Below are 27,628 nucleotides of genomic sequence, written 5' to 3' on the forward strand. Positions count from 1 at the left end.
TTTAAATGCAATATTTTGCTTTTTCTTATAATGTTTCACTCTGAAAGACCATAAGCTCCCAAAGTCTCAGGCTACATGTTTAGCATGAAACATATTAATTTATACATGCAGCCTCTTAGTAAATATGTTTATCCTGAACTGAACCATAAGAATTTACAGTTTGTCTATTTTAGAGGATAGGATTTTTTTTTATCATGGTTTAAGATTGTGTACATTTTAAATCTGAAGGAAATATTTTCAAGAGCTTATGTTGGACCCTGGGAGATTGTATTTGTCAGAAGTAGATCCAAAATGATAGCATCCTGTGGTAAGTCCTGCTCAGTGATGAGAAACCCTGCAGTTTATCTCATGAAAATGTCACAGGTATTAAATGATAGCAAAACAGAATATCCGTGCCTGCAATTCACTTTGTGATCAAAAAAAAAGTGTTTGGAAAATAATTTCTTACCTTCTTATTTTTCATACTTTGAAAAGTATGTTGAAACTCTGAGTTACTTTAGAAAACTAAAGTGAGTTACTTTAGAAAACTATAGACACTGGATTAAAGTGGAAATCTTATTGCTCTTATCCATAAAATGACTCAATATTAGCTAAAGGAAATGAAACACAAATAGTGACAGATTCCATCTTTTTCTCTTAATATTCACTACTTGATTTATTTCACCTAATGGCATTGCAGTTGTTTATATAAACACACCTCTACCCTAATCTAGGGCAACTACAGGCTATCTCTTAGCTCTTAGCCTCCCCCCTGGCTAGTTTCTCTCTTTCCCTTGTTTCCTGATACAATCTCTTATGAACACAACAAAGTAATCTTTCAAACATATGTCAGATTATATCAAAATCCACCAGTGACTTTCTAAATCTGAGTAAATTCCAAAGATCTTACAATATGAGGTTCTACTTAATCTACCTAAATACACTCTGACCTCTTTACTATTCTTGCTCCCTACTACACTCTTTGGGCCACAAGGGCCTCCTTGATGTTTCTTGAAAGCACTGTTCACACTTCCATCTCAGGGCTTTTGCACTTACTTGTCCTTTGTGTCTGAACACTTTTTTTCCCAGCTTTCTGGCTGAAGCTCTCAGACTTCCTTTAGGCTTCTGACCACTTGTTTTCTTAGTAGAAAAAACATTCCAATTTACCCTCTCCTTGCTCCCTAAAGCTTCCAGGATGGAATCAAGTATATCTAAAGTTGAAATATTCCTGGTGTGTGCAAAGTCCCAGTTATTTTAGGGCCTTAGAACTCTGAAAGGTAGATCATTAAATTTAGAAGTACTAAGCACAGCACTAATACAATATTGTTTTTTTTTAACTGAGATAAAATTGACATATAACATTAAATTTGCTTTAGATATACAACAAAATGATTTGATATTTATATATATTGCGAAATGATCGCAACAATAAGTATAGTTGACATCCATCACCATACAGTTACAATTTTTTCTTATGATAAATAATTTCAAGATGTACTCTCTTAGCAACTTTCAGATATGCAAGATAGTACTATTAATGATATCATCATGCTGCACATTACATACCCATGGCTTATTTATTTCATGATTGGACCAATGCAGTATTCTTGATCTTTTCCATTGCTATAGCATACAGGAGAACATGCATTTGACAGTTAATTACAATAATAAGACCCTAAGAATAAACATATTTGTACTGTTAAAGAATCAGTAGCTTTCCACTTATTCTAAAGAAAAGATGGTATCATGCATTCCTCTTTTTCAAACATTCAAAAGTATGAATTATATGCCTGGTCCTGCGCTAACTATGAATTCAATATGGTTCTTGCCCTTAGAGAGTTTATAATCAGATGATATACAGACAGATACGGTCCATTGCTGGAAATAAAATCAGTGCTACAAGCACAGCATGGAGGTGCCTCTGAACCAATTACAAAGAGAGATCAGGAAAGTCTTCCTTGAGGCGCCTGGTTGCTCAGTTGGTTAAGCTTTGGACTTCAGCTCAGGTCATGATCTCGCGGTTCATGGGTGGGTTTGAGCCCCGCGTCAGGCTCTGTTACTGATTGCTCAGAGCCTGGAGTCTGCTTCGGATTCTGTGTCTCCCTCTTTTTCTGCCCTCCCCCACTCACGCTCTGTATCTCAAAAAATGAATAAATGTTAATTTTTTTAAAAGAAAGTCTTCCTTATAAAAATGACACATAAAGTGAATCTTAAAAATATAAGTAAGAAGGAACCAGGTGAGGTACAGGCATGAGGAGATGGTGCATTTCACACCCAGGGTTGAGCATTCATAAATATATACAGGCAAGAGTAAACGAAGGAGAGTAGGTAGAATTTCCAGCAGCTCAACATGGCAAGCCTAGAGAGAGGACTCATAGAGATCATAGTTTATCTGTACTGAGAATGGTTTAAAGTTTTGTACATATATTATTTAGAGCCTAACACAACTCCATGGATTGAGGACTACTAATATTCTCATTTACAGATGAGGAAACCAAGACACAAAGAGAGGTTCAGTCACTTGCTCTAAGTCACGGTTGCCCAGCAGTCATGTTTTGGATTCTAGGCTCAATCACTGCCCTATAGGTAGGCTGATTAATTCTACAAATGACCTTGCATTCATCTTTTTTATATCTGCAGTTTTAGCAAATTGCAGTCGATTAAATGTTTCATGAATGGATATGTGGCATGAAAAATAAGTGGTGAAATTTGGGGCTCTCCACTTATTTCTGAAATCTTCCTCCATGCTAAGTATGAGAATTAATAAAAAGTAAATTCCTACCAATAACTAATAAAAGTGTTCATCTGACATGCATTTTTGCATTGCATTTGAAATACAACCTTACACAGAATGCAAATAAATACCTTAATAGATATAGTCAGTGTTAGTTCTTTTGAATATCGGCACCATTATTTTCAATACCTTTGTTTCTCTCCTGCTAATGCAAGTCCTAGATTCTGGGGGGAAAAAGAGAATTAAGTAACTCAATCATTGGTAACTGTAAGTCTTTTCAAAGTACATACACACAAGTACATTAAGATTAGACATCCAGTAGTCATAGGGCACCATTCTTTGTTCAACATCCAATTATATGTGGAATGATAAAAGCTTTTAAAAGGGGAGCCCTCTTACCCTATCAACGGAAGAGAAAGCTTCAAAAGAAACAAACTAAAAAATAAAAAGTTCATTTTGCAATTCCAGCTCTCCAATTTTACAGTTATCTCTCATTAATAAGCTCATCTGACCTACTTTTAATTAAATCATATTGCTTTAGTGTATGAAGTAGAAAACTCAACTCTTATTCCAGATATCCTGCTTAAATGGCATGGCTTGTCTTGGGCTAATTTCTTATCACAAATGTCCTTGAGGTTTATAGAATTTTTTTTGAGGTTTGAAACAAGTCTAGAGCCCCATTCCATTATAAATGCATATAGGTATCATCTAGTCTAATATACTGAGCCATTTAGCATTTGATGCCATTTAAAATATGTGATATAATTAAGGCATGTAGATGCAAGATTCATAAAACAAAGGCCTAGTGATAAATTATTTCTGAGTATCATCAAATATCTGCCTTTCATTAGCTACACATAGGAATTTTGTTCACAGACATAATATACAGATTATGTTTCGTAACCATGCTAAAAAGAAGTGTAATGCATTTCTTTTCTTTTCCTTTCTTTCCTTTTTTTTTTTTTTAGTAAACTCTAGGCCCAGTGAGGGACTTGAACTCATGACCCCAAGATCAAGTGTCACATATTCTACCACCTGAGTCATGCACCCCAAAAGTATTTTCTATTTTAAAAACTTAAAGTAGTATTGAGAAAAACCAAGGCATGCTTGGTTTTTATATGATGGGAAGGGGGGGGGAGTATTACTTAAAATGAAGTGGGAAGGAAAGCTAATGTTATTGAGCACCTGCTATTTCCAGGCACTCTTACTTACATTATCACTCCAGTTGGCCTCCTGCATGCTAGTCTAGAGAATCATTAACATTGTTATAAACAAATCCCTGCTGCTATGAATTCTGGATCATACTATGTAGAGTCCCCTGTGTAAGAAGCAGTTTGATTGCAAATCAGTGCCTATAATTCAGAGCATATTTACTTGTGGCCACTGACTTGGAGCTCATATTTTAAACCATCTTTATTTTCTCTGCTTTTGGGATCTCAGTCACTATGCCATATCTTCAGAGGGGTAGTCTCGTGGCTTCTCACTGTACAAAGAAGCCCCTATTCTCCACTACCATGCAGGCTTTGAGTTAGACTTCAAACTTGCCTCCCTAATATGTCACCAGTTTTTACAGAAAAGCAAAAAAGAAAAAAAAAACTTACATATACAGAAAATCTATCAACCCAGAAATTCTCTCCTTGCAGATCAAGAAAATAAAGTATACAGCAGTAACTATTAATAGTCATGTTGAGAATCAAACTGTATTAAGGAATGGTATTAAGGTAATAAGAAAACAGATCTAAAAATAGTCAAAATGTTCTTCTATTGGAGAAAAAAAACCTAGTAAAAATTTCAACCCACAAAACCTAGAGAGAAAAAAATCAGATTTATTAGTGAATAAGGATATTTGGAATATAATGAACATTGCCGGCAGTCTATGAAAGATACTAGAAAGACCAGACAGAATCTCATACAAATTTATAAAGAAAGAACAAATAACACTTCTTTTATCTTCTTGAGACACACACTGAGGTACCTTGTCTCCATATACCTTGTGAGTATACCTTGGAAGAACCCTGAGTTAATTTCTGAAGAATTGTTTACTTCAGTCAGAAGGCCAGCAGTCCTGCACTATAAAATCAAAAGTTGGGGCCTATTATGTTTTAAAAGAGATGCCCTAAAGGAGGCTGCTGCTTTCCTCCCCTTTATTAAACACGGAAAATTTCATTTTACACTTACACTTCAGCAGTGAGCCATTCACTCCAAGATATACACATAAAAGAAGATAATACAGAGTTTGCTGTGCAATAGGGAATTTTGTTCCTAATCCCAAATGCCAGATTCAGTTAGACTGAAATACTTGGGAGTGTTAGTGAGTAAATCTGGACCATACTGAGGCAATGGTTCTAAGTATCTTCAAACCTAAGCCAAACTGAAGACTGGATATTTCTCCCCTAGTTCCAAATCTGAGTTTTAGGACCTTTCTGATTCAGGGAAGAGTTCATCTGTCATGTTAGGAAGAGATACAAGAGAGCAAAAAGGCAAGGGTCCTCCAGTGCAACTAATGTTTTCCAGAACTTCATAGGCCAAAGCAACAATCTCTGAGCCAAGTACCGTTAAAGAAAAGAGAAAACAAAAAATTACGAAAGTCATCAGATGGATTTGGGAGGAATCTAATTAGAATTGGGTTTCTTTTTTGTGTAATGATGAATGCTATCCTAGAATTATCTTTTTTAGGTGTAAAAATATAATAAAGCACATAGGTGTAAGCAATAAACTGATTATATTAAAACGCAGTTATCCAAGTACTTAAAATCTATAATTGAAAAAACAAATTTTGATGTAATAATATATTGCTTCCTAATTGTTCCCTTAAATTGGAAGTTCTGAAAAGCTTAATAACTACTATAGGGATAAGCAGAAATAATATTTTGAGGTATCCACAACAATTATGTAATATAAAAACATCTATAATTTCTATTGGTGACAAAGTCGCAGTTACTTCTAATACTACTGTGGTTTTCTGCCTACGTTTGAAATTGAATGAAATGGTATAATTCACTAAAAATAAAAAAATCCATTAGGGTTGAAAAATATATACATTTTTTTCCCTGTTCAAATTCATGAAACAAGAAAAAGAACCCGTGAGTTGTAAGAAAAAGGAGAAGACAGGCCAATTTCGCCTCCTTTTCACTATTAACATTGGCTCTTGCTTCTCCCTGGCCTTCTAAAGCATAAAGAGTCCAAAGAGTAGAGGACTATGTCCACACCGATTGTTAACAGCTGGGCACAGTGACAGCCCCCCAACCCCCGCCACTCCTTGAGAAAACAGCTGAATTAAAGTTGTAGGTTCCTCTTCCTTTGGGTTGGAGTACCCTGGTCTTCATCCCTAGGGAAATGAAGAGGAGAGGAAAATAAAAACCACTGGCTCTTCCTAGAGGGAAACAAAGCCCTGGGTAGAATCGCTTAAATGGCATTCCTCTCTCTCAAGGGAAGAGTTTGGCAGAAACACCAGGTAAGTTTCCTCCTGTCCTTTCTCTAAACTCTGTATTTCTTCCTGGGATTGATGAGATTAGTTCATCTTCCTAAGGCCTTTATGAAACCCTCAACATATTACCTCCAGAAGATTCTGTGGGGCCAGAGAGTTGTTTCATTCATTTTGTCTAAGCCTCACCATATACCAGATCTGGTTCCACTTTGAAATGTCCTCTCTTCCAAGGCTACTCAGTCAGTAAATAGTGAAGCTGGAATTCAAAACTAGATCTTGCAGACTCCAAAAATTTGGGTTTTTATATTGCACTTGCTATGCTACCCTAAGCAAGTGGTTTGAAAAATATGAGTTTTACATTCTGTGCATTTAGTCACCAGCAAGATAGTAATATACTGTATGTTTTATTTTTCCTAATATTTATGACATATATTTCTTACAAGTCCATTAAATAAACAGACACTCTGCTAAGCTCCAGAATTATAAGTAGTGCATAAAAAGATATGGAAATTTTGACTTAATACATTTGGAGTTAAGTGATAGAGACAGACCCTAATCAAAAGGCCATACAAATAAGTGGCTTTATATAAATATAAAACAAGTTATAATAAGTGCCTTGAAAGTAATGGAATGCTATATGATGGGATCCTCTGAACTAATCTGGAAGACAGAGAAGACTTTCCTGAGAAATCAATGTGTAGCGATCCAGTAGGAGTAAGAAATTGTCACAGAGGATTTTTTTTCCCTACACTCATTTTGTGCTAATATACTAGCTGTCTTAAAGTATGTTTTAAACAACAAAAGATTGCCATCACTTAAAATCAATGACTTAGAAATAAGAAACTAAGCAATGAAAAGGAATTTTAGTTTTTAAACAGCACCAATAATTCAACCAAAATTATTTTAAGAACTTGTCTTTCCATATCCAGTTTCCTAGCAATTGCTAGGGACTTGGGAGCATAGGGAATAGCAAGTGACTGCTAATGAGTACAGGAACTCCTTTGAGGATGACACATATTCTGAAATTAGGTAGAGGTGTGGTCCACAACTTTGTGAATATGCTGAACAACCACAACAATAACACTCAATTGTATACATCATACGTCAATCTTGAAAATGAGGTTGAAAATGAGTGACATAGGTATCACAGATGAACTACTAACATCCATTCTATGAGAATTTATATATGGTAGCATGGCAGACCCGTCCAAGGAATGAATATAGCTCTTCGGAGGTCTTTGTCCTAGGATGACTCTTCTTCTTCTAAGAACATACACTCTGATGGAGAACACAGCTCACAGAGCACTGGTGCATGAAGGGAATGCCTTTCCAGGCAGCACAATCAAATGAGTGAGTCCAGGCAATCGGTGAGGTGACAGATGTAGAAGGACATCTCCTACTAAGTTTACTTAGTGAGGGATTAAAGTGGTTTACAAGCCACCGATTACAGCATTGAGATGGAGTTTTGTTTTTGTTGGTTTGTTTGTTTGTTTTTAGTGTTAAGCAGGAGTGTGGAATTATAACAAAGGATTAGTTCACAAGTAGTAAAGACTGATTTTTGCTTTTTTTTTCTTTTGGGTGAATAGATGAGGCAATAGGAAACTCATAACAATATTATCTTTAGTTTTCCAGATAAATGAATGTGAATATATCAGAACTAATGCAAAAGAAAATGAAAATCAAAATAAATAAGTTAGTTAAGGTAATCGTTTATAATTTAAAGAAATAGTTACTACCATTATGACAAAATGGCCTTATTAGAGGAACATCATCTAACAGATAAACAAAATGAAATGCTTATTTATTTAGGAGACATGATGCAAAGCATGAAATCAATGGCTGAATAATAAGCTATTTTTTACTAAGAACAGGTTTCAAACAAAGCAAGAGTAGTTTTAATCTTGAAGTCAATACTGGGAATATTAGCTGCCTGCATTACAAACTCAATTCCAAAGTTTAAGGTTTATGAAAGGACTTAGCTTAAAAAAAAAAAAAAAAAGACTCGGTGGCAGATACAGCTTTCAAACCCTTTTTCTCCCAGGATTTTTGATTTGTGACATTCAATCAGGCTACATCAGGGCATAAGTAATTTCCCAGAAGTAGACCAGCACTTTCCTAAAAGTACAGCAGTTCTCTCCAACTGAAGGAGGCACAGGCCGCATCTAGTAAATTATTGATTTAATATAGTATTTTGCTCTTTTTGTGACCCACAAGAATTAATCACTTTTAAAAGTACCCAACATTCCTCTGAGAAAAATTTATATATTCTATAATAATTTTCACGATAAGGTATATTTGATAATAAATTATACATTACACAACCAAAAAGGTTTGAAATTGCAAGTAGCTTACGGCTGTGTTGAGCATACTATGCAGTCTCTAAGATATGTTGGACGTTCGAGTAGGACCTCTTCCATAAAAATGGTTTGAGATCCTTCTGTTTCACTTACTGGGAAGTTACTCTTTGTTCTTCTTCTTCTTCTTCTTTTTCTTCTTCTTCTTCTTCTTCAGCCCTCCTCCTGCCTCCTGCACACATGATCGAATCTTAGTGGGGAAGTCCTTTTCACTAGGTGACTAGAAACCTTAAAATCCAGTTACAGATTCATCCCCTGATGTCCCTGGAAATACCACGTCTGTTTACTGCCTCATCCTTTCTTCTTGCAAGAGTAAAACAAGCACATACAGTATAGTTGCAGTCTGGGCACATTGTACCGATACAAATGAATCCATATAAATTCAGGCAAAGAGGATTTTAAAAAAAACAAACATTAAAAAGAGAGAGAGAGAACAAGAAAAATCATGAAATTAAACAGTGTGAGTGATTTCACTCACTCAGTGAAGGTATGTTCCAGACTAATTAAATGTTAGCATGGATTTGCTACTGTAAAATGGTAGACATGAGTCTGCTGTTCCCTCAGTGGAACTCAATCCTATCATTGAGCATATTTTCAATGCTTAAAGATACACATCTTTTACATAATATTGCCTCTAAATGTAAAGCAACAGTGATTCCTGGCAATCGGAGACTTCAATCACAGAAATAGGCTAATATGGATTTATTGAGAGGGTATGTCTCAATTCTGTCTTGGATTTAAGTGAATTTCTGGAAAAATTTCTACAAAATGAAATGTTCATGTACGTGCTGTCTATGGAACACCATTAATAGTAGCCTGCTTGGTATGATAAGCATAGTACATTTCAACCTCCCACAAACATTTATGGAGAACCCACTGTTTATCAGAACTGTTCCAGGAAGAGAAGAGAAATACAATAAGACGTGTCTGTCAGAAACATCGTTAGCAGCGGTGGGAACTTGCAAGGATCGGTAGAGCTAGTTGTCTCTTCCAAGAGCCCATGTGGAAACTGTTGGGAGTTTGGGTTGTGGCAGTTTCAGTGGCAGAGAGGAGAGAGAGAGAGACTGATAAGCTACGTAAAGGTACAAGCAACAAATCAATGGTGTATTGGACCCCAAGAGTCAGGGAGAGAGTGTCAAGGATAATGGTATGTTATAATAGGCTAAGTTTGACATTTTAAATCTTTAAAGTACTTTGGCTCTCCGTGCATACATTGAAACACGGTTCTTTGGTTCTACAAAATTCTAATCAATTATAGACAATAATATAAATGTGAGAATTATTACCAAAGTGATAGCACATTTTGGAATCATCAGTCTGGCATTTTGCAAAGGGTGTTCTAAGGAACATTGGTCCCATAAGATGTTACCCTGAAACAGTCTCCACGATCAAATAAGTTTGTAAGAATGAATATGACAGTCCCTAGACCTTACTAAAGTATCAGTGAAGTCATAAAGAACTTTTTCTTTTATCCACGTATGTTCCAAACTTAATTATAGAAACTTTTCTTTTCATAATTCATGTGTTCTACAACAATGCTATTAAATATAGATTTAAGCAGTTGTCATATGTATCAAATAAGTTATAATCAGGAACTGGTACAGGTGAGTTCTTACATTAAATGCATTACAAGGGATATGGGCTTTCAGAGAAACACAGCCAGTGTGACAAATGGCCCACTGGTATAAGTAAAATGGCAAAAATATGCATAGGATTCAAAGTCTTGGCTGGCTCCTAACTTCTACTGATTGTTAACAGAGCCAAAAAGATAAAGGCTGCCCTTTCCTATACCCACCAGTATGATGAAATTAAAACAGGAAGAGAGGATGTAAAAAGTTTCTAGGAACCAATATTAGGAAAATTAGCAAAGTTGTTCTGGCTTAGTCATTATTCCATTTAGATTTTTGTAAACATAGAACAGATTACAATAAATCTCTATCTCAAAGCACAGTTAATTTTCCCTTATTTATATTATTTGCATACTACACGGAATACTTTCAGTCACTACAGTATTCAACATAAGTGATTATAAACTAGGACATGTTGTAAGCACTGACCAGAAGAAACCCCAGATTATTGATACTAGGACAAATAACAGAATCTAATACAGTATTAGTTACCCTAAGAACAGGTGATTATACTGCAACCTCATATATATTCATCAATGATTAAAAAACTTCACATTTTTTATATTTATAAATGATACTTTTTGAAATAGCTGTCCTAAATGTCCATTATGCAAAATAAACTATAAAAAACAAATTGAGGTTGTCAGATGCATATTCATGTAGAATAGCAGAATGTTCATGACTAAGTCACAAAGCTGAACTTGAACGAAAAGCTCTCATTTCTATTCATATTTTCCAAATATGAAAATAAGAGCTATTGTCACATACATTCAAAGTGTTGTAACTTTGGAGCACCTTAAAATCAGAAGGAAAGTTAACATAAATCGTAGTACTCATTCTTGAATGATTTTCTCATCAGAAATATCAGCTGAATAAAGTTATCTGTGCTGAACGAAGAATACACCTGACCACTCTCGTCTCAAACAATGATGAGTGACGAGAGCAATGCATCTTCGGTTATCATCACCACTGTCAATTTGTTGTTGTTCTGGGGAGTTCTAATTTTAGTATGCTTAATCCTAACTGTATATTACCATTTTACAGAACATTAAAAGGCAGGACATTCATTAGCCACCCAACACAATACAAGATACTGTTTGTGTTGTATGTATGTGTTTTAAGTATATTGATATATTTTAAACTCTGGCCAGGAATCCATCAAATGTGTTTACTTTTTCAAGCTATCATGACTCTTCTCCAGTCACCTAAAACAACACTGCACCCAGCTGTCTTTAAAAGGAAAATCAGGGGGCACCCGGGTGGCTCAGTCAGTTAAGCCTCTGACTCTGGATTTTGGCTCAGGTCAGGATCGCAGGGTGTGTGAAATCCAGCCCTGTTTGGGATGCTCTATCTCCCTCTCTCTCTGCCCCTCCCAGGCTCATGCTTTTTCTCTACAAACGAACAAACACTGAAAAGGAAAATTAGGCAATAACTCCAATAAATTCCCAGCATGTAACCTAAACCTATGTATTTCTAGTCCATCTGTTTTCCTCAGGTCACAGGGGAATGTCACTGATGGTTTCAAAAGTGAAATGGCTCCACTTTGGTTTTTTATCTTACCTTTTCCTAGACTCTAGTTCTCCTGATTTTCCCTTTGCAATGACTCCTTCCTCCCCGTTAAATAAAACAGTAATAAAACTCGCTCAGCTTTGCATCTTCCCCTGACTACTCCCCACATTCTCCTTTTGTTTATGATTAAGGCTCTGATTACATCTATTTCTTTACATACTTACTCTTCATCCAGCTACTATCTAGCTACCACCCCTCTACTCTACTTCAAGGGTTAGCAAACTTTTTTCTGTAAAGCGCCAGATGGTATTTTGGGATTTGTTGGCTACATATGTCTCTGTCGCGTACTCAAACTCAAAACTTTGTTTTGTGACTCTAAGAATGTAAAACCCTCTCCTGACCGCCTGGCTTTGGTTTGCTGGCTGTAGTTTGCAAAAAGCTGCTCTAGTTGAACCTGCTGTATTAACAATGCCAAAATCCCATTGCTTGAGGGGAGTCCTCTCTGCACAAGTTCAAAGCCAATTAAGGGATAGGCTGAAGGAAATCAGACTGTTAGCTTTAATATTGATAAAAGCAGAGGGTCCAAAACAACAGGCATCTGCGCAGCTACGGGTGTCCTGCAACAACCATGGCCACGCTCTCAGCAGACTTGCCCTGTAATACTCTGCAGAGGAGGAGACCAGCCAATATGTTCTTTAAGCAGAATGGCCCCCAGCCCGGAGTAAGGTTGAAGTTCCCCTCCTGGGCTGATCAGTCTGGAAAGCTCATTGTACCTTGGGAGTAAGGGTGGAACCAGCCAGCCAGCGGTTAAACAGAATCCCTCCTCAAGCAATCATGGGCCAGGAGAAGAAGCCCCTGCTCTGTGATACTCCACGTCGCCAAATCCACTGACTCGTTTTTCTTTTATTACCACCTGGCAACACTTAACCCTGTTGAACACTTTGCTTTAATTGGAGCTCTTCGCCAGTGGCTCCCATGGGACTACATTCACTGTAGCCACCCTCTATGCGATCCTACACCTTGGCATTCTCCAGACCTCCTCTTTGCCCATCTTGTCTCATTCTGTATAATTTTCTGGGTGATATCATTTTCTTAGAGAATATCAGCTATCATCTTTATGTTTTCAATACTTAAATCTCCATCATTAGCCTGGGTCTGTCTCATAACTCAGAACTATAAAGCCTAAGGTATCCCCCCTATCTTGTGAACACCAGAACCATCATCTACAAATTTGCCCAAAACATTGGTTTCACCCTCACCTCTTTTAGGAACATAGCACATTTGGGGCTGAGGTAGCAAAAAAAAAAAAAAGAAAAAAAAAATCTGCCTCTGTGCACCATCAGCAACTCTAACGATTCAAATGTAAATCATATAAACAGATAAAGGTTGGTGAGAGAGTCTTTTACTTAGTTGAGTGGGTGAATGTGTTTGTACAGCCGTCCCTGTCCCGTGTATAAAAATACTTAATTTGGTGGCAGCATAATCAAGGTTGATTTTGAGTAGAATGTCAAAGCCTGGCAGTGAGTACAACAATTTCCCACCTGCATATGTAATTTCTCATCATTATATAAGAGAAAATTTCCTTTGCGCTTTTATCATAAATGAAAGCAGGGCCGCCATTATTACCTCTAGAGATAGCACCATTATGTCACGTTTATATTACTGTGTTTGAGAAGAGTAAATCTGAATAGCTACAGTAGTCACGTATGTCCACAATTTGTTTTTAAGATATTTGACAGTGGTGGATCTTATTAAAAGATGGAAATAAACCAAATACCTTAAAATTCAATAACCATCATGTTTATATCAAGAAAACATTCACAGTGTGATTTTTGTAAAGCTTTTCTAAAAATGTTTTGTCATTTCTGTCTCCCAGCACCCTGTGGAAGTCGTTCAACGGGTTCAGAAGGCACCGTCCTATCACCAAACTATCCCAAAAATTACAGTGTGGGGCATAATTGTGTTTATTCGATAGCAGTTCCCAAGGAGTTTGGTAAGTAATAGTCATCTCATCACGTAGTATTTCATTCCAGACATCCTTTGTTTTTCAATATGTGCTATTCAAAAATGTTAGTTTTTTATGAACATTTTCACTATTCATAAAGTACTTTACTCGGCAATTCTTTTTAGATAGTAGCTTTGTAATAATAAAATTTTGAGGTCATTTTACTCAATCTGAATTTACAGTCAAGTACACAGGTGAACAACAATATAAAAATGAAAACAGGATTGTTTTTAATTTTTAAAAATAAGTACATCCAGTAACCTTGCAAGTGCCTTCATGTCAGAATGATATAAAATGGGAAATTACCAGAGCATAAAGCAAAGTGTGCTCTGCAAAATATGCATACAGTCAAATACAGAACTATTATAATAATGGCAAAGTATGTACAAAACCAATCATATTGTTGTATACTTTTTAAACACATTTGCAGAAAGAAACGATTTTGGTTTCAAGCACCTAGTTTCTGGGACAGCAATGAATATAGAAAGACAGCAAAGGACATTTCAGCTCATCTTGTCAACCTGACAATCTGTTCTGCATTGGCACTGAGAAGACAATGTGTCCTTTGCTGCCTTCACATCTCCCTGATCACAAGTCTTAGAAGTCACTTACCTGGCTTCTAAAGGTTTTGTGTCTGAGATCCAGCTGGATCTCACCCAGGTTAAGCTCTGTTTATGGATGGGTAGGCAAATGAAATTTAGTGAGCAGTAAAGTATGGGAGAGAGGCTGAAAGTTCAGACTTCTACAATTTAGATTTACAGCATTGTGTTACATGGTAAAGGATTTGCCGTAGCTGTTATGAATGTCTGGGTCTGAATGACAAAGTATTTTAGCAGAAGGACATGGATTTTATCATATCAAGATTTTTGGATCACATCTTGACTTAACGTTTCTGCTGATATATAAAATAAGCTGATGCTTCCAGTCCAATTTCTTATAACCTGATATCACCCATATATCCTCCTTCTCTCTCTTTCGAAACAAGTCCAAGATCTTCAACTTATTTGAGAGAACGTTGTCATCAGAAGTGAAATACTAAACCTTTTATTTAACCTTGAAATAGAATGGTGAGGCCAGCATTAGCAAGGTGGCTATTTCTTTACTCTACAAAATATTTCTTCTTCCTAGCATATTGATTGGTTAAATCAGAGTTGAACTCTTCGAGAAGAGAATGATGGTTTAGAAAGAAAAACATTATCCACCTAATTGTTTATTTATTTTTTTCCTTTTGTGCCTCAAAATAGTCTTTTTCTTGTAAGAGGGGTTTATAGTCCAGCTGCCAACAATGTTGCATGGATGCTGACAGAACCCTAGCAGTGATGACCCAGAAGATTGCCTGGTTACCTCAGTTCTCTTTATAAGCCATTAATTTGTTCTACTATAATCTATTCTTGGGATGTCATGTAGCCAAGAAAAAGGAAAAAGGAAACACAGGCATTTCCTTTCCTGATACGTAGACATATTTTATAGTAACCTCTAGATGTTCAAAAAGAGAAGGAAAAGTACTGATTAAAATAAATTAACAGGTTTCTAGGGAATGGAATCTATTCGAGCAGACTTAATGTAAGTTAAATGTAGACTTCTTAATGTAAACAATGCAACTGATAATCAGTGGTTTTTAATATTAATTTTTAAACAAGTCTTGGATTATTTGTGGATGAAATCAAATGTACTTTCATTTATTACTAAGGAAACTGATTTTATTTGTGTAAATGTTACATCATTCTGTATTTCAAACTACATAAGAAGCCAAACAAACTTGGAGTCCTAGTTTCAGCCTGTCACATCTTGTACCTATCTGTCTTTGGACAAGTTACATAAACTCTTTGAGACTCAGTTTCTTTATTTGTAAAGTTGGGTCATTTTGTCTACAGAGTAAAGTTGTTGGGAAGGATGAATGAGATTGTATATTTATAAAAGATGTCTCACATAGTTCATGTTCGTTATGAGTTTAAAAAACGCCAACTTTGAGGTCAGATTTCTGGATTCAGAGCACAATTCGTTACTCTTTTTCACTTAGACAAGTCCCATCATTAGCCTGAATTTTACTTTTCTCCTCTCTGAAATAGAGGTGATAAATGTCTACCTCATAGGGTTAATTTATAATTAAATGATACAGTATTTGTACGTGATTGCGTAATAACACGTAGTTAAGTCATATACACACAGAGATTCACATACACACACACTTTTATTTATGTTCACATTTGTAGAGGTCCTGCCACCAGTTACCAAAAATGTTGAAATAAAATGACCTGGATTCTGGATTTATTAGTCTTAAGAGTAACATGGCTAAAAATAAAACATTTATATTATGTAATTAAAGCATAACAACAAATAGTTTGTTTTACACCTTCAGTGGGTATCTAATCACCTAATAACACCTTAAAGTTTTCTGGGAGCAGAGTAGACGAATTAAATGAATACTTATCATCAACTTCTTCCTACTCCTACTTTTACCTCTTAAATGTGAGATGATCAAGCAATAGTCATTGAGTATCGACAAATCAAATTTCTGTTTTGCTTCTTCTTCCTCCTCTCATTTTCAGTTTCCTTCTGTTCCACTTTGAGCTGTTTTATGACTCTTTGGTATCACTTCATAATGTACCAGTTCTCACTTTTTCTCTTCCTGTCACTTATCTTAAAATATAATCATTCTTTCTTCTGTATCTTTTATAGGCTGACACTCTTAGAATTTCACTTTTTAATCATTTAGCATAATATCTGTCAGATACACTCAATTCATTCAAGGGAATAGCAGCTTAACAAAGGTTAAGGTTCTAAAGTTATATAAGGAGAAAATCACATATAATCAACATTACACATGGAATATGTTAAATCGCCCATAAAAATCATCTACATAATTTTGCATGAGCCATGTAGTCACTGAATAATTCTTAACAGGACATTTATCCTCTAATGTCAGAACAGGTGACTGTTTCTTTAGATAATACCAGATGAGCCAGCTTGATCTTTCATAGGTCATATGCTACCACATTACTTTTATTTATTTATTGTTGCCCAGTGTAGAATTGAATTCATATCGGTTAAATGCGAACAGAATATGAACTTACTTTACCAGTTGATTGAATGAGTATTATTTTGCCAGCCAATTTCTATCTTTCAGTTTTTATAGATAAGAAAATTGTCAATTCCTAATGCTTTCATAAGTGTCATTGGATTTCATTTGAACTTCAGATATTAGGGTCTCTTTGGTGATATTCATTCTGCAGGATTATGGTTGTTTTATATATGTAGAAATATAATAATTCTGGGTCATTGGATAACATTTTTTGATAGTTGACTTCCTTCTAACAATTAAACTATTTCACTTGGATTTTTGGGTTAAAAATACCCTACCTTTAATAAAATATGTTTTATTTTTCCTTCATTTTTTAATTTTTAATTACCAGGTGTCTCCCCTTTATGGTTTTACTGTTTAAGTCTTCCTACAATGCATTGTTTTTAAGGGCTAAAACATGCAAGGCAGATTTTTAATTTTGACTTTGATATAGATAAGATGCTTTATAACATAAGAAAACTGTTGCCATTGTTAGAGGAAAAATTTTTTGTTAATAGGTATTTATACTTAGAGTGTAGCAGCCAAAATCAAGTTGTATGGAGTGAGGACTTACAAACATTGGAGAATAAATGTTTGGACTTCTATTTCAACAATTTTGGCTGAGAAAAAAAAGAAGGAGCTAGGATGGCAGTGAAATGGGGGGCAAGTCAGAGGCTAGTGTTTATGTTTGTTTTCTCTTGGGATAGAATATAATGGAATTTTCTTACTTTAAAGCCCAAGAGAAAGACACAATAGACAAGGAAAAATTAAAGATTTTAGACGGACCCGCTGGTAAAACAAGATGCTTAAAATGGTTAAAGGAGATGAAAGTCCTCTTTCAACTATAATTCAGAAGAAATGGTTCATAACTAGTTACATAATACCTAAACTGGTTTCACATGGAATATCACTCCTTGACATGATTATCCCTTTCCAAACTCCCCCCCTGCCCCCTTCTATCCCTTCCGTCACCCATTCCTTGCATTCCAGGGATTATGTGTAAAAGAGAATGTATTAGTATCTGAGGACTGCCTTAACAAAATATCACAAAGTCAGTGGTTTAAAACAACAGAAATTTGTTCTCTCAGTTCTGGAGGCTAGATCTCTGAAATCAAGCTATCAGTAGTGCCACACTCCCTCTGAAGGCCCTAGGGAAGAATCTTACCTGGCTTCTTCCTAGCTTCTAGTGGCTTTCAGCCACCCTTCACATTCTGTGGCTGTAGTTGTATCACTAATTTCTGCCTCTGTCTTCACAAGACCTTTGCCCTGTTTGTGTGTCTCCTCTGTTTCTGCATGTATCTCTGTCCTCTTTTCTTTTAAAGACACCATGTGTTGGATTTAGGGTGCACTTTAATCCAGTATAATTTCATATTAATATTTAATTATATCTGCAAAGATCCTGTTTCCAAATACAATGACATTTTAAGCTCCTAGGCAGATACACATTTTGGGGGGTGGGGAACACTATTCAACACACTACAGAGGATGAACTATATTACCAGAGTTTTATGTAGAAAATCTTAGACAAAAATTATCCTATAAAACATGTATCAAATATTAGCTGTGTAGAATGCAAACTGACATTTAGATTTCTTGGAGAATTCCAACATGAAAATCACCTTGAGGATATCCAGAATAGTCTGTGGTGACTTAACTTTGTGTTTGGGCTTCCAGATAGTTTCACCTCCTAAAAGGCCCACCGTGATTGCCTATTTATCAAGGACAAAACTTACTTTTCCCCAAGACTGGCTTTCAAACGTGGAATCTTGGAAGTATGCATGAAAACTTTCTCCGGTTTTTCTTCTTAGTTTTCCCAGTTAGTCAGCCCTCTCTGTATCTTCTGTTATTAATGCAGTCTCTTGGTTGTATAGGTTTCAAGTTCATGAACTCCTAAATCACACAAAGTTGTCAGGCTGGTCTACTCTGTACAGGGGGTACAGACAGTTACTAAAACCTTTTGTTTATTGCTGGGAGAGAGGTTTGGGGTTTGTTTGTTTTGTTTTAAGTAGCTGACACCACCTTGAATTTCTTTCCTACTTCTTCATAGTTTGTATTTTTTCTGATTCACAACTGCTATTTTTCCTATCTTTCAGTACAGTATGTTTCCTCGAGGTCCATTAAGAAACATCTTTCCCTATGATGTTGCCTTCAATATGGGGTTATAATTGTTTTTTTTTCTCAGACTATACCATGATATTATATTAACAACACTGATAATGATTAGATAATGAATATTTCATTAATTCTTATTATATTTGTTCAATTTAGTATTTCCTTTCCATATTATATACTGAGGTTATTACATAATGATTGTTAAATGCAATTTATTTTTGTAATATCATATCTTTCACCTTTCTGTATTAACTGTTAGTCTATAAAAGGTAGTATTTAAAAATTCAGATCTCCTTAGAATTTAGAAGGAAAAAGCAAAAGCAGTGGATTGGAACTAAGATGTATACACGCTCACACTATATATATATATATATATATATATATATATATACACACACATATATAAGGATTACTTGTGGGTATCTGGACTTTGTAATATGTACTACTGTAGTTTTGAGATATGGATGGAAAGTCAACTATTCTCATCTTTTGTGTTAAAACTAATAGCCATTTTTTTTACTCCGTGTATATTGTCCTTTAAAACTCAGACATATATCCACCCATTTGTCTTTTGATCTTATATCTAGGTGGTTTTCAATTATCTATTTTATTCAGCATCCCTTACAGAATTTATGTTGTCATCACCAGACTTTATACTTAATTCAGTAATTTATTGTCACTACTTTCCCCCATATTATAGTGACAAATGGTTTTGAGATTATTTTTGTATGCTCATTAGGTCAGTAAATCATTTTACTGGCATTCTGTTTTTCCTGATGTGAAGATTTCAATAATGAATGAACTCTTCCAGTCGATAAAGGCTTTTTATATTTTATATTTAAAATGTATGACACCAGCATCAAAATCAATGATTAGTCTTTTGTAAATGTTGAGTTCACTTCTTTAAAAATGACAAATGTTCACAAAATGTGTGTTTATTCAAAATGTGTATTTACCACTTATCATTATTTGTTATATATAGAACAATTACAAAGAAAAGTGTGCTCTCTTATTGTTTTAAAAAACTTATGGTTCTGTTAATGTCAATATGGAGGGATGTGTATGTTAATTTTATGCCTATAAGAGAGGAAACCCTTAGGTTTGAGCCCAACATTTGAGAGTAAGGAAATGTCATTATTGTATGTATTTATGTTTATATTATTTAATTCTTTGGGTACCACTCGTATAATTAGATGAAATCATATTTAGTCACCAGCTAGACCAGGATCCCCCATCCAAATTTGATTTGGATGTCAAGACTTATGACACCACATATGCACTAAGAAGGTATGAAAAGATGTAGGTATCACTTATAATAATGAGACTTTCTGGGAAGAGCAGAGCACAATCCAGAATTGGATCCAGTGAGATCCAAAATTGCTTAAGGAAACAAAGAAAGCTGACTGGCTTTGGGTTTTATTCTGGTGCTAGAGTGAAAGCTCCCTCACAATAGTCAGAACTTATGTGATTTGAAAATCCCATTTGTCTAAAGGAAAGTGTACCCTGCCTTTCTTATTAGCTTGCCCCATATAAGGGGCAAAAAGAGAAGTGGAAGAGGTATGGCTTGGAACTTGCCAGTGATTAAACATCAAAAATGGATCAGACTTTATCACAATTCACTCTTGGTGTTTTTTTAAGTGAAATGTGTCATATTTTAACTTGTCTAAATCACGTTGTCACTTTATAAGGCTTGTATCCAGAGACTTAAGGGACATGACATTTCCATTGAATGTCTTGTTGCAGAGCTCAGCATTTTGTATTGTGAGAAGTGAAATGGTTGCTTTGATCGCTGTCGGTAACTACGAGAGCTCTAAAAAAGATGCCAAGTATCTTGATGAAGTCTTAGTATGGTGGCTTTAGTATGTGTGGAGATATGTGTAGCATCAATTTGTATTTAGGGAGTGTCTGAGACAAAATTCTCAGAAGTGTTTACCCCATAAGGGGCAACCATATGCTCAGATAATTGGCAATGGCTCAAGGGTCTAAGACACTTTCACCCGGGCTATTTGTCAACTATGACGTCCAGTGAAGGGTGACTGTCCGAAGTTTGGGAAGTTGTACTAATCAGTGAATCTTTTATCAGGGATATCACGGTTAAGGTATTAAAAGAAGCAGTTTTCCAGGGTGTTCATCATGTTGATGATGTTGGTTATACTGTCTGACGTATACAGATTCACTTTACTATTCACTCAGTTGATCTCCAAAGGCTACTCAGGGAGCTAAGGGATTCAGAAGAGGAACCTCTGCAAAAGCATGGCATCTGGCAAGGAATTAAGGACCAGAAAGGCCACACCTTCATGCAGGTTGGGGTAGGTCAAAGGGCCTAGTTTTAGCTCTAATATGCAGGTATAATTCGCATTTTTAGCAAGGAGGCTTTAGTAGCCATACCGAACTTGCAGAATACTGCTTCCAAGACTCAAGGCACAATGTGCAGCTGAATATAGAGAGCCATGGACTCAGAGCCTTTGAGAGCATTTTTTTCTAGGAAATCCCACCATGCAGCATTGCCACTGCAATAGCATGGGACTTAGAGGGGAATCTTCTTGTATCAGAAGTTCAGGGGCAACTTATGCCTATCATAGGGAGTCCAGAGACTCCAAGAGCCATGAGGGAACTTGCTAAAGCCTCTAGAGTAATCGAGTCTCTAAGGGACAGCACTTGTTCTATTATAATTCAGGGGTCTAGAGATAGTTTTGTAAATGGCACCATTCAAGGTAGGCCTGTTTACTAAAAACAGAATAAATTACCTTAAGTAAAATTATAAATTAGGAATATGTTGCCCTCAAAATCCAAAAATTCCTAAAAGACATTTGAGCTGTTTTTTTTGTTTTTTTTTTTTTTAATTTTTAACGTTTATTTATTTTTGAGGCAGAGAGAGACACAGCATGAATGGGGGGGGGGGGCAGAGAGAGAGGGAGACACAGAATCAGAAGCAAGCTCCAGGCTCTGAGCCATCAGCCCAGAGCCCGACGCGGGGCTTGAACTCACGGACCGCGAGATCGTGACCTGAGCTGAAGTCGGACGTTTAACCGACTGAGGCACCCAGGCGCCCCCATTTGAGCTGTTTTAACATTGTGTTGCCATATGTCATTAGTTCTTTCTTGGAGCACCTGGCTGGCTCAGTCAGTGGAGTGTGTGACTCTTGACCTCAAGGTGGGGGGTTTGAGCCCCGCACTGGATGTAGAGATTACTTAAAAATAAAATCTTTAGATTTTTTTTTTCTTTCTTAATGGTGTCAGAAATAGAGTGGCTTCAGGCTGACCAAATAATTCCTAGGGATTTAACTGAGGTGACAGGGCCTTCTATTATATGTAGGTAAATGGAACCTCACAATTTGTGAGCTCTTTTGTATTTGTATGTCTTGAATGATTGTGGCAAATGAATATCCATGAAGGAAGGTGTCGTAAGAGTGATGTCATTGCCTGTGCTCCTCAAGAAAGTTGGACACACTGATAATTTTGCCAACAAAGACGTGAGCAATGGCTGAGCTTTTGAAGACCTTGTGGGCAGCCAGGTAGAGGTGTCCCATCGAGGCTGAAGTCAAAATGTGTTGCATTTCATCATAGCTAAAGGCAAACTATGGCTCTGAGTCTGGAAATCGGTGTTAAACATATGAGCCAAATAAATAATAACAAAATATTTGCCAGCTAATGATTAGATGGAACCAGTAATTTCAATGATATTGATTATGGGGATTTTAATGGTTGGAACCACAGAGCCATGGTTGCAGTAATCCACCATGAGGTATCATTCATTTTTCCCAGGTTTAAGGACAACCATATTGGTCTGTTAAATGGAGAAATATTGGGTATAAACACCCTTCTCTAAATAAATCTTTTGTGATGGGTTTCAGTCTTTGAAGGCTCTGTTTTAACTTATATTGGACCACATTAACTATTTTAATTATGGAGAAAGGCCCATAGTGTCTCAGTTTGGCAAGCCTTCTATAAATTCCAAAGACATAATTTAATTTAGTACATTTTTGATTAGAGTTTCCATGACTGCTATGGGATATTTAGGCAGGACAATAATTCTGATGATTAAGATAATGCATACCTCTTTGTTCCACATTTTATATTTCATAACTCCTTTATATTATAGGGTGTGCCCTTCTTTAAATTTACTGAGATCCCAAAAAGGACTATAATTTGAACCTCTGTAATTGTATAAGGCCATGAAGGTTTGCTAGTTGGTGCATCTCAGTAGATATTAAAATTAACTCAAATTCCATGTTGTAGAGGTGCAAAGGACAATTAGAGACATTTTAAGTCTTGTAGTAAATTTTGGATTTCTAATTGGGTCAAATTGTGGATCTCTTTTTCAATTTTTTTGTCTCCTCCTCACCTTATATCTAGTTTGTTTGTTTAATGGTTAACTAGATACAGTTTGGAGGAGAGGGAACTTCTTTACCCTGCTTGTATTTATAACATTGTTTGTCTAGAAAGCATCAAATCTGTAACATGAGGGTTAAGAGCTTCCCCCACAACAATTGTTTCTTTATAGGGCTTAAGGATCTGGAATTTAAGCAGAGTTTGAATTATCTCTTTAATTTTCCCACATGGCTGTCATGTGTTTTTGTTTGTTTATTTCTACATAAGCCTAGGATCAGGATCCTTGTTATAAAAAATCCGGGCAGCAGTGATAACGAAAACATTTTCACGGAGTCTTACTGAATCAGCTGCTTTTAGGAGTGTAGACCTCAGTGTGCAACGTGATTACTGCCCTTCCACACGACTGGCCACTCAACAGCCCCATGTATTGCACAGGGTATCAGTACTTTTCCTGAGAATTCTATGGGAGAAGGACCACAATCAACAGTCATAAAGGAAAAGTGTTCCTCTGAACTTTGCATTAGTCACAGCTTATGCTGGAGTCAAGACACATAATTCCACATGAGGCATACTGATAGGACCAGGCTAAGACACACCCCAGACATGGTACGGCGGTACTGTGGTCAATTTAAGGACAGCCTTAACTCTTGTTTCTAAATGACAGTTGTCAAAATTTCTGGTGTGAGTTGATTAAATCTGTGACGAAGATTCGGTAGAACTCAGCAAATACAGTACAAAGCAGCAGAGCTCAAAGTGCAAGATTGGTAGGGGGTAAAGGAGCCAGTTACTAAACCATGGCAAGAGAAGACAGACTCTCAGTCCTGTGATTCATCTCCTGGACACCTCCTCATGGCATCCCTTGTTGAGTTTGTGCTACAGTTGGTTTGGAGTTTAAGACAGATGGCACCACACAAGCGATAGGGACCATGAAAACTTTTATCACTCACATAATGAGGCTTTCCAGGGGGAGGAGGACAGGCTTCCAAACACGTCCAGAATGGCACGAGAGAGCAGGGAAACAAGATGGACTTTGGAATTCTGCTGGGGTAATAGGGTGGTGGTGGTGCTAGGGTTCCTGTGCTCATTCAGTGCTAGGGTGGTTTCACCCTCCCACTAGTGCCGAACAAAGAACTCAGGCTTTGTGATCTGCTTGCTCAGCTGTGTGGCAGAGGAGGAAGGGGAGCACTGTGGCTGGAAATCTGTCAGCAAACATCAACACAGGCCTTTAGCCTCTTTAATAAAAACTGATTTAGAAAACTGCAATTTCTAAATTATATAATATCATATCTTAAATACATTGACATGTATCATCACTTCCTATTGCCATTATGTTCTCTTTCCACTTAAAAAATTATTTCCTTTCAGCCTCCAAGAAAATGACTATAATATGCTCTAGAATGTTATTAGCTGAATTTTTTTAAGGTTTATTTATTTTTGAAAGAGAGAGAGAGCGCAAGCGGGGGAAAGACAGAGAGAACGAGGGACAGAGGATCCAAAGCGGACTCTGTGCTGACAGCAGCAAGCCTGATGCGGGGCTCGAACCCATGAACCATGAGATCATGACCTGAGCTGAAGTCAGACACTCAACTGACTTAGCCACCCAGGTGCCCCTACCTGAATTTTTTAAATAGCTGCCAAATTATCTATTAGGTCATTATGATAAGTGTATATTTGCATTGATTTTGTACTGGGTGTCAATGTTGATGTTTCACGTTTCTCTCATTTTTTAAAAAATCAGTTATAGGAAATAATTTATGCTTAAATATTCAGGAGAAAACTTTGAAAAATATAGTGCAGAAATATAAGTCTAGACATTTTACAATAATTTGTTTAAATGGTGATTATGTATCACTATATTAGTATTTTTCCCATTCATATTCACTTTTATTTTTTGCTGTATTTTATCAAGATGATGAATTCTGTGGCTGCCCCCATCAGTCTGTTTAGTACCATTTAGCATCAGATTGCTGAAGATTATTTTGAATTAAAGTTCAGAGTCATAGGGTCAACGATGGCAACCAAAATAAACTGAAGAGAAGATTGGACAGTTATTGCGGAAAACTGGAAAAAAAACTGAACCGGGAGACCAAAGGTCTGAATTGTGGTCTTTACCTGCCTCTGTAGGTAGTGTAAACTCGAGTAAGTTATTTAAGCTTTCTGGACCTCCGTTGGTTGTTTCTTTTGTTTTGTTTTGTTTTGTTTGACCTATGAGAAGCTCTGATTCAATGGTCTCTAAGGACCTGCCCAGTAAAAAAAAAAAAGAAAAAAAAATGGGGGCAATTTACTTTTAAATTCAAAGAGTATGCATTGGCAGCTAGAGAAGTAAAATATAGGAAAGTACTACCAACCATTCTGAAATTCAAGTCTGATCATAGAATTACATGGCTTTGTGTAATTTTAGTTAATTACAAAAATGGCTATAAATTTAGTATAAATTCTGAATCTTGTGTGTTCCTGAAAAAGTAAAATAAGTTATGTAACAGTCTTGTTCTACATTCCCCTTTTTAAACTTTCTTTCGTTTTCTTTTCTGATTTTTAATGCATCAGAATGTCCTGGGTAGTCATCTTTAACTTTGTCACCTCTATCATGAAAGTTCCATAAGTACTTTTGAGGGCACTTCTCATTTTTCAGTCACTACAAATGTTAGAAAATTATTTTCTACTCTGTTCCCATACTTGTATTTAATTACAAAATAATTCCTTAGATAAACTCAAATATTCATATACTTACAAAATTTTACTGTAAATTTGATGGTCTTCCCTTAAGATCCCAATATGGGAGAATATTTGAAATTATGAAAAGAAAAAAAAAACAGTTTTCTAAATGTATTCATAGTTTTTCCTGGAAAAGTTTTTATGGAGAAGTCATTAAACAATCTTTTTTAGTTTTTCATTATTCTGTCATGCAGAATCACATTTGTTTTTTTTTTGTTTGTTTAATTTTTTTTTTAATGTTTATTTATTTTTGAGACAGAGAGAGACAAAGCATGAACGGGGGAGGGTCAGAGAGAGGGAGACACAGAATCTGAAACAGGCTCCAGGCTCTGAGCTGTCAGCACAGAACCTGACGCGGGGCTCGAACTCACGGACCGCGAGATCATGACCTGAGCCGAAGTCGGCCGCCCAACCGACTGAGCCACCCAGGCGCCCCGCAGAATCACATTTGCAATATCTCATACTATGACAGATTAAAGCTAGGAGATAAATGATTCACAAAAACACACAGCATGCTACAGGCAGAGCCTTTTGCAAACATGGAATACCCATCATTTTTGATACTCTCCCACTGATGTTTCAGGATGGTAGAATGATCTCTAATTGTTTACTACTGCAATCCAGTACCGATGACAATTTTTTCTCCTGTTTTGGCCACTTATGATTTAATTTATCTGCTTTAGACCCAACAAAATAATTAGAATTTTTAAGTAGTTTATTTATTGGAAAACTCAGTAAATTTTACTTCAAATAAGTTAAGGGATTGATGGCGTTTATTTTGTGGTTAGTATACAAATACATGGTGCACAATGCACACTACAGAAGTGTTATTCCAGCCCCTGAGTTAAAAGGGATTTAACTACTATTCTCTTGAAGTTTATATAAACTCTTAATATATCAACCCAGCTGCTTTTGCTGAGAAGGTAAAACTCCAAAACAGATGTGTAACTAGAATATTTTCCCAATTCACAAAAGCTGTTACCTACTGAAATAACCAAACTATCAAAGTTTCATCTGTCATACAGCTCCTCTTACCAACCTTTTATATAATGTATTTTTTAAACCTAGTATAATATTTATTTTATTTCAACGGATGCTGCCAACTAAAATTCAGATTAAAAACACTGATTTAATGATACATGATATAAATGAAATCAGGATGTGGGCATTGTAAGGAATGGCATTACTGTGGTGAACTAAAAGTTGACCTTCTTGAAAGCAGTTGCATTCTACGTTTAAAACACAGGATGGTCCAAACAAAATTCATCTGTGGAACGAATATGATTTTCAATGTAATATGTTTGTAGGTTTAGTTAAAAGGTATGGAAACTTAATGAGTTCCTTACCCTTTTTCTCATCCCTTCGCTTCTCTCCAGCATCTCTAACTTCAGAGAAATAAGCTACTATTAATTCTAACCACATGGTGGGTAGAGGCCTGTATTTTGCTTGTAAGTGGCAATGATTCAGTAATTGTATCAACTGTTTAAATAAACAGCGTGTATACACTAAGCCTTGAGCTAGAATCTGAGTATACAGGTTATATAAACAATGGTTCTTGCCCTTCAGGAGATCATAAGAAAGGCATCAGATAATGGAACAGTTTATTTAAAAAGATCACAGAAACTGCTGGGAGAGATGTTTGTGAGGATGCTAAGGAAAAATAGCAGGGAAACACCAACACAGACCAATGGCAGGTTTGGGATGTGGGGGTCCCAGTGTCGGAAACATTTACCTGATGAAATACTGTGTGGCCTGAGTCTTAAAGAATGTGCA

At 36.2% G+C, this 27,628-nt stretch overlaps 1 protein-coding gene across 3 annotated transcripts in view; it reads left to right on the forward strand.

The window, feature by feature from the left end:
• CSMD3 (CUB and Sushi multiple domains 3) overlaps positions 1-27,628 on the forward strand; it is a 1,252,643-nt gene that overhangs the window by 989,811 nt on the left and 235,204 nt on the right. For all 3 annotated transcript variants that reach the window (XM_049632997.1, XM_049632998.1, XM_049632999.1), the window contains one exon: positions 13,508-13,624. In XM_049632997.1, coding sequence (XP_049488954.1) covers positions 13,508-13,624 — 117 coding nt within the window. The remainder of the gene's footprint in view (positions 1-13,507; positions 13,625-27,628) is intronic.

The sequence above is a fragment of the Panthera uncia genome, chromosome F2, assembly GCF_023721935.1.
Source record: "Panthera uncia isolate 11264 chromosome F2, Puncia_PCG_1.0, whole genome shotgun sequence".
NCBI classification, from domain to species: Eukaryota; Metazoa; Chordata; class Mammalia; order Carnivora; family Felidae; genus Panthera; species Panthera uncia.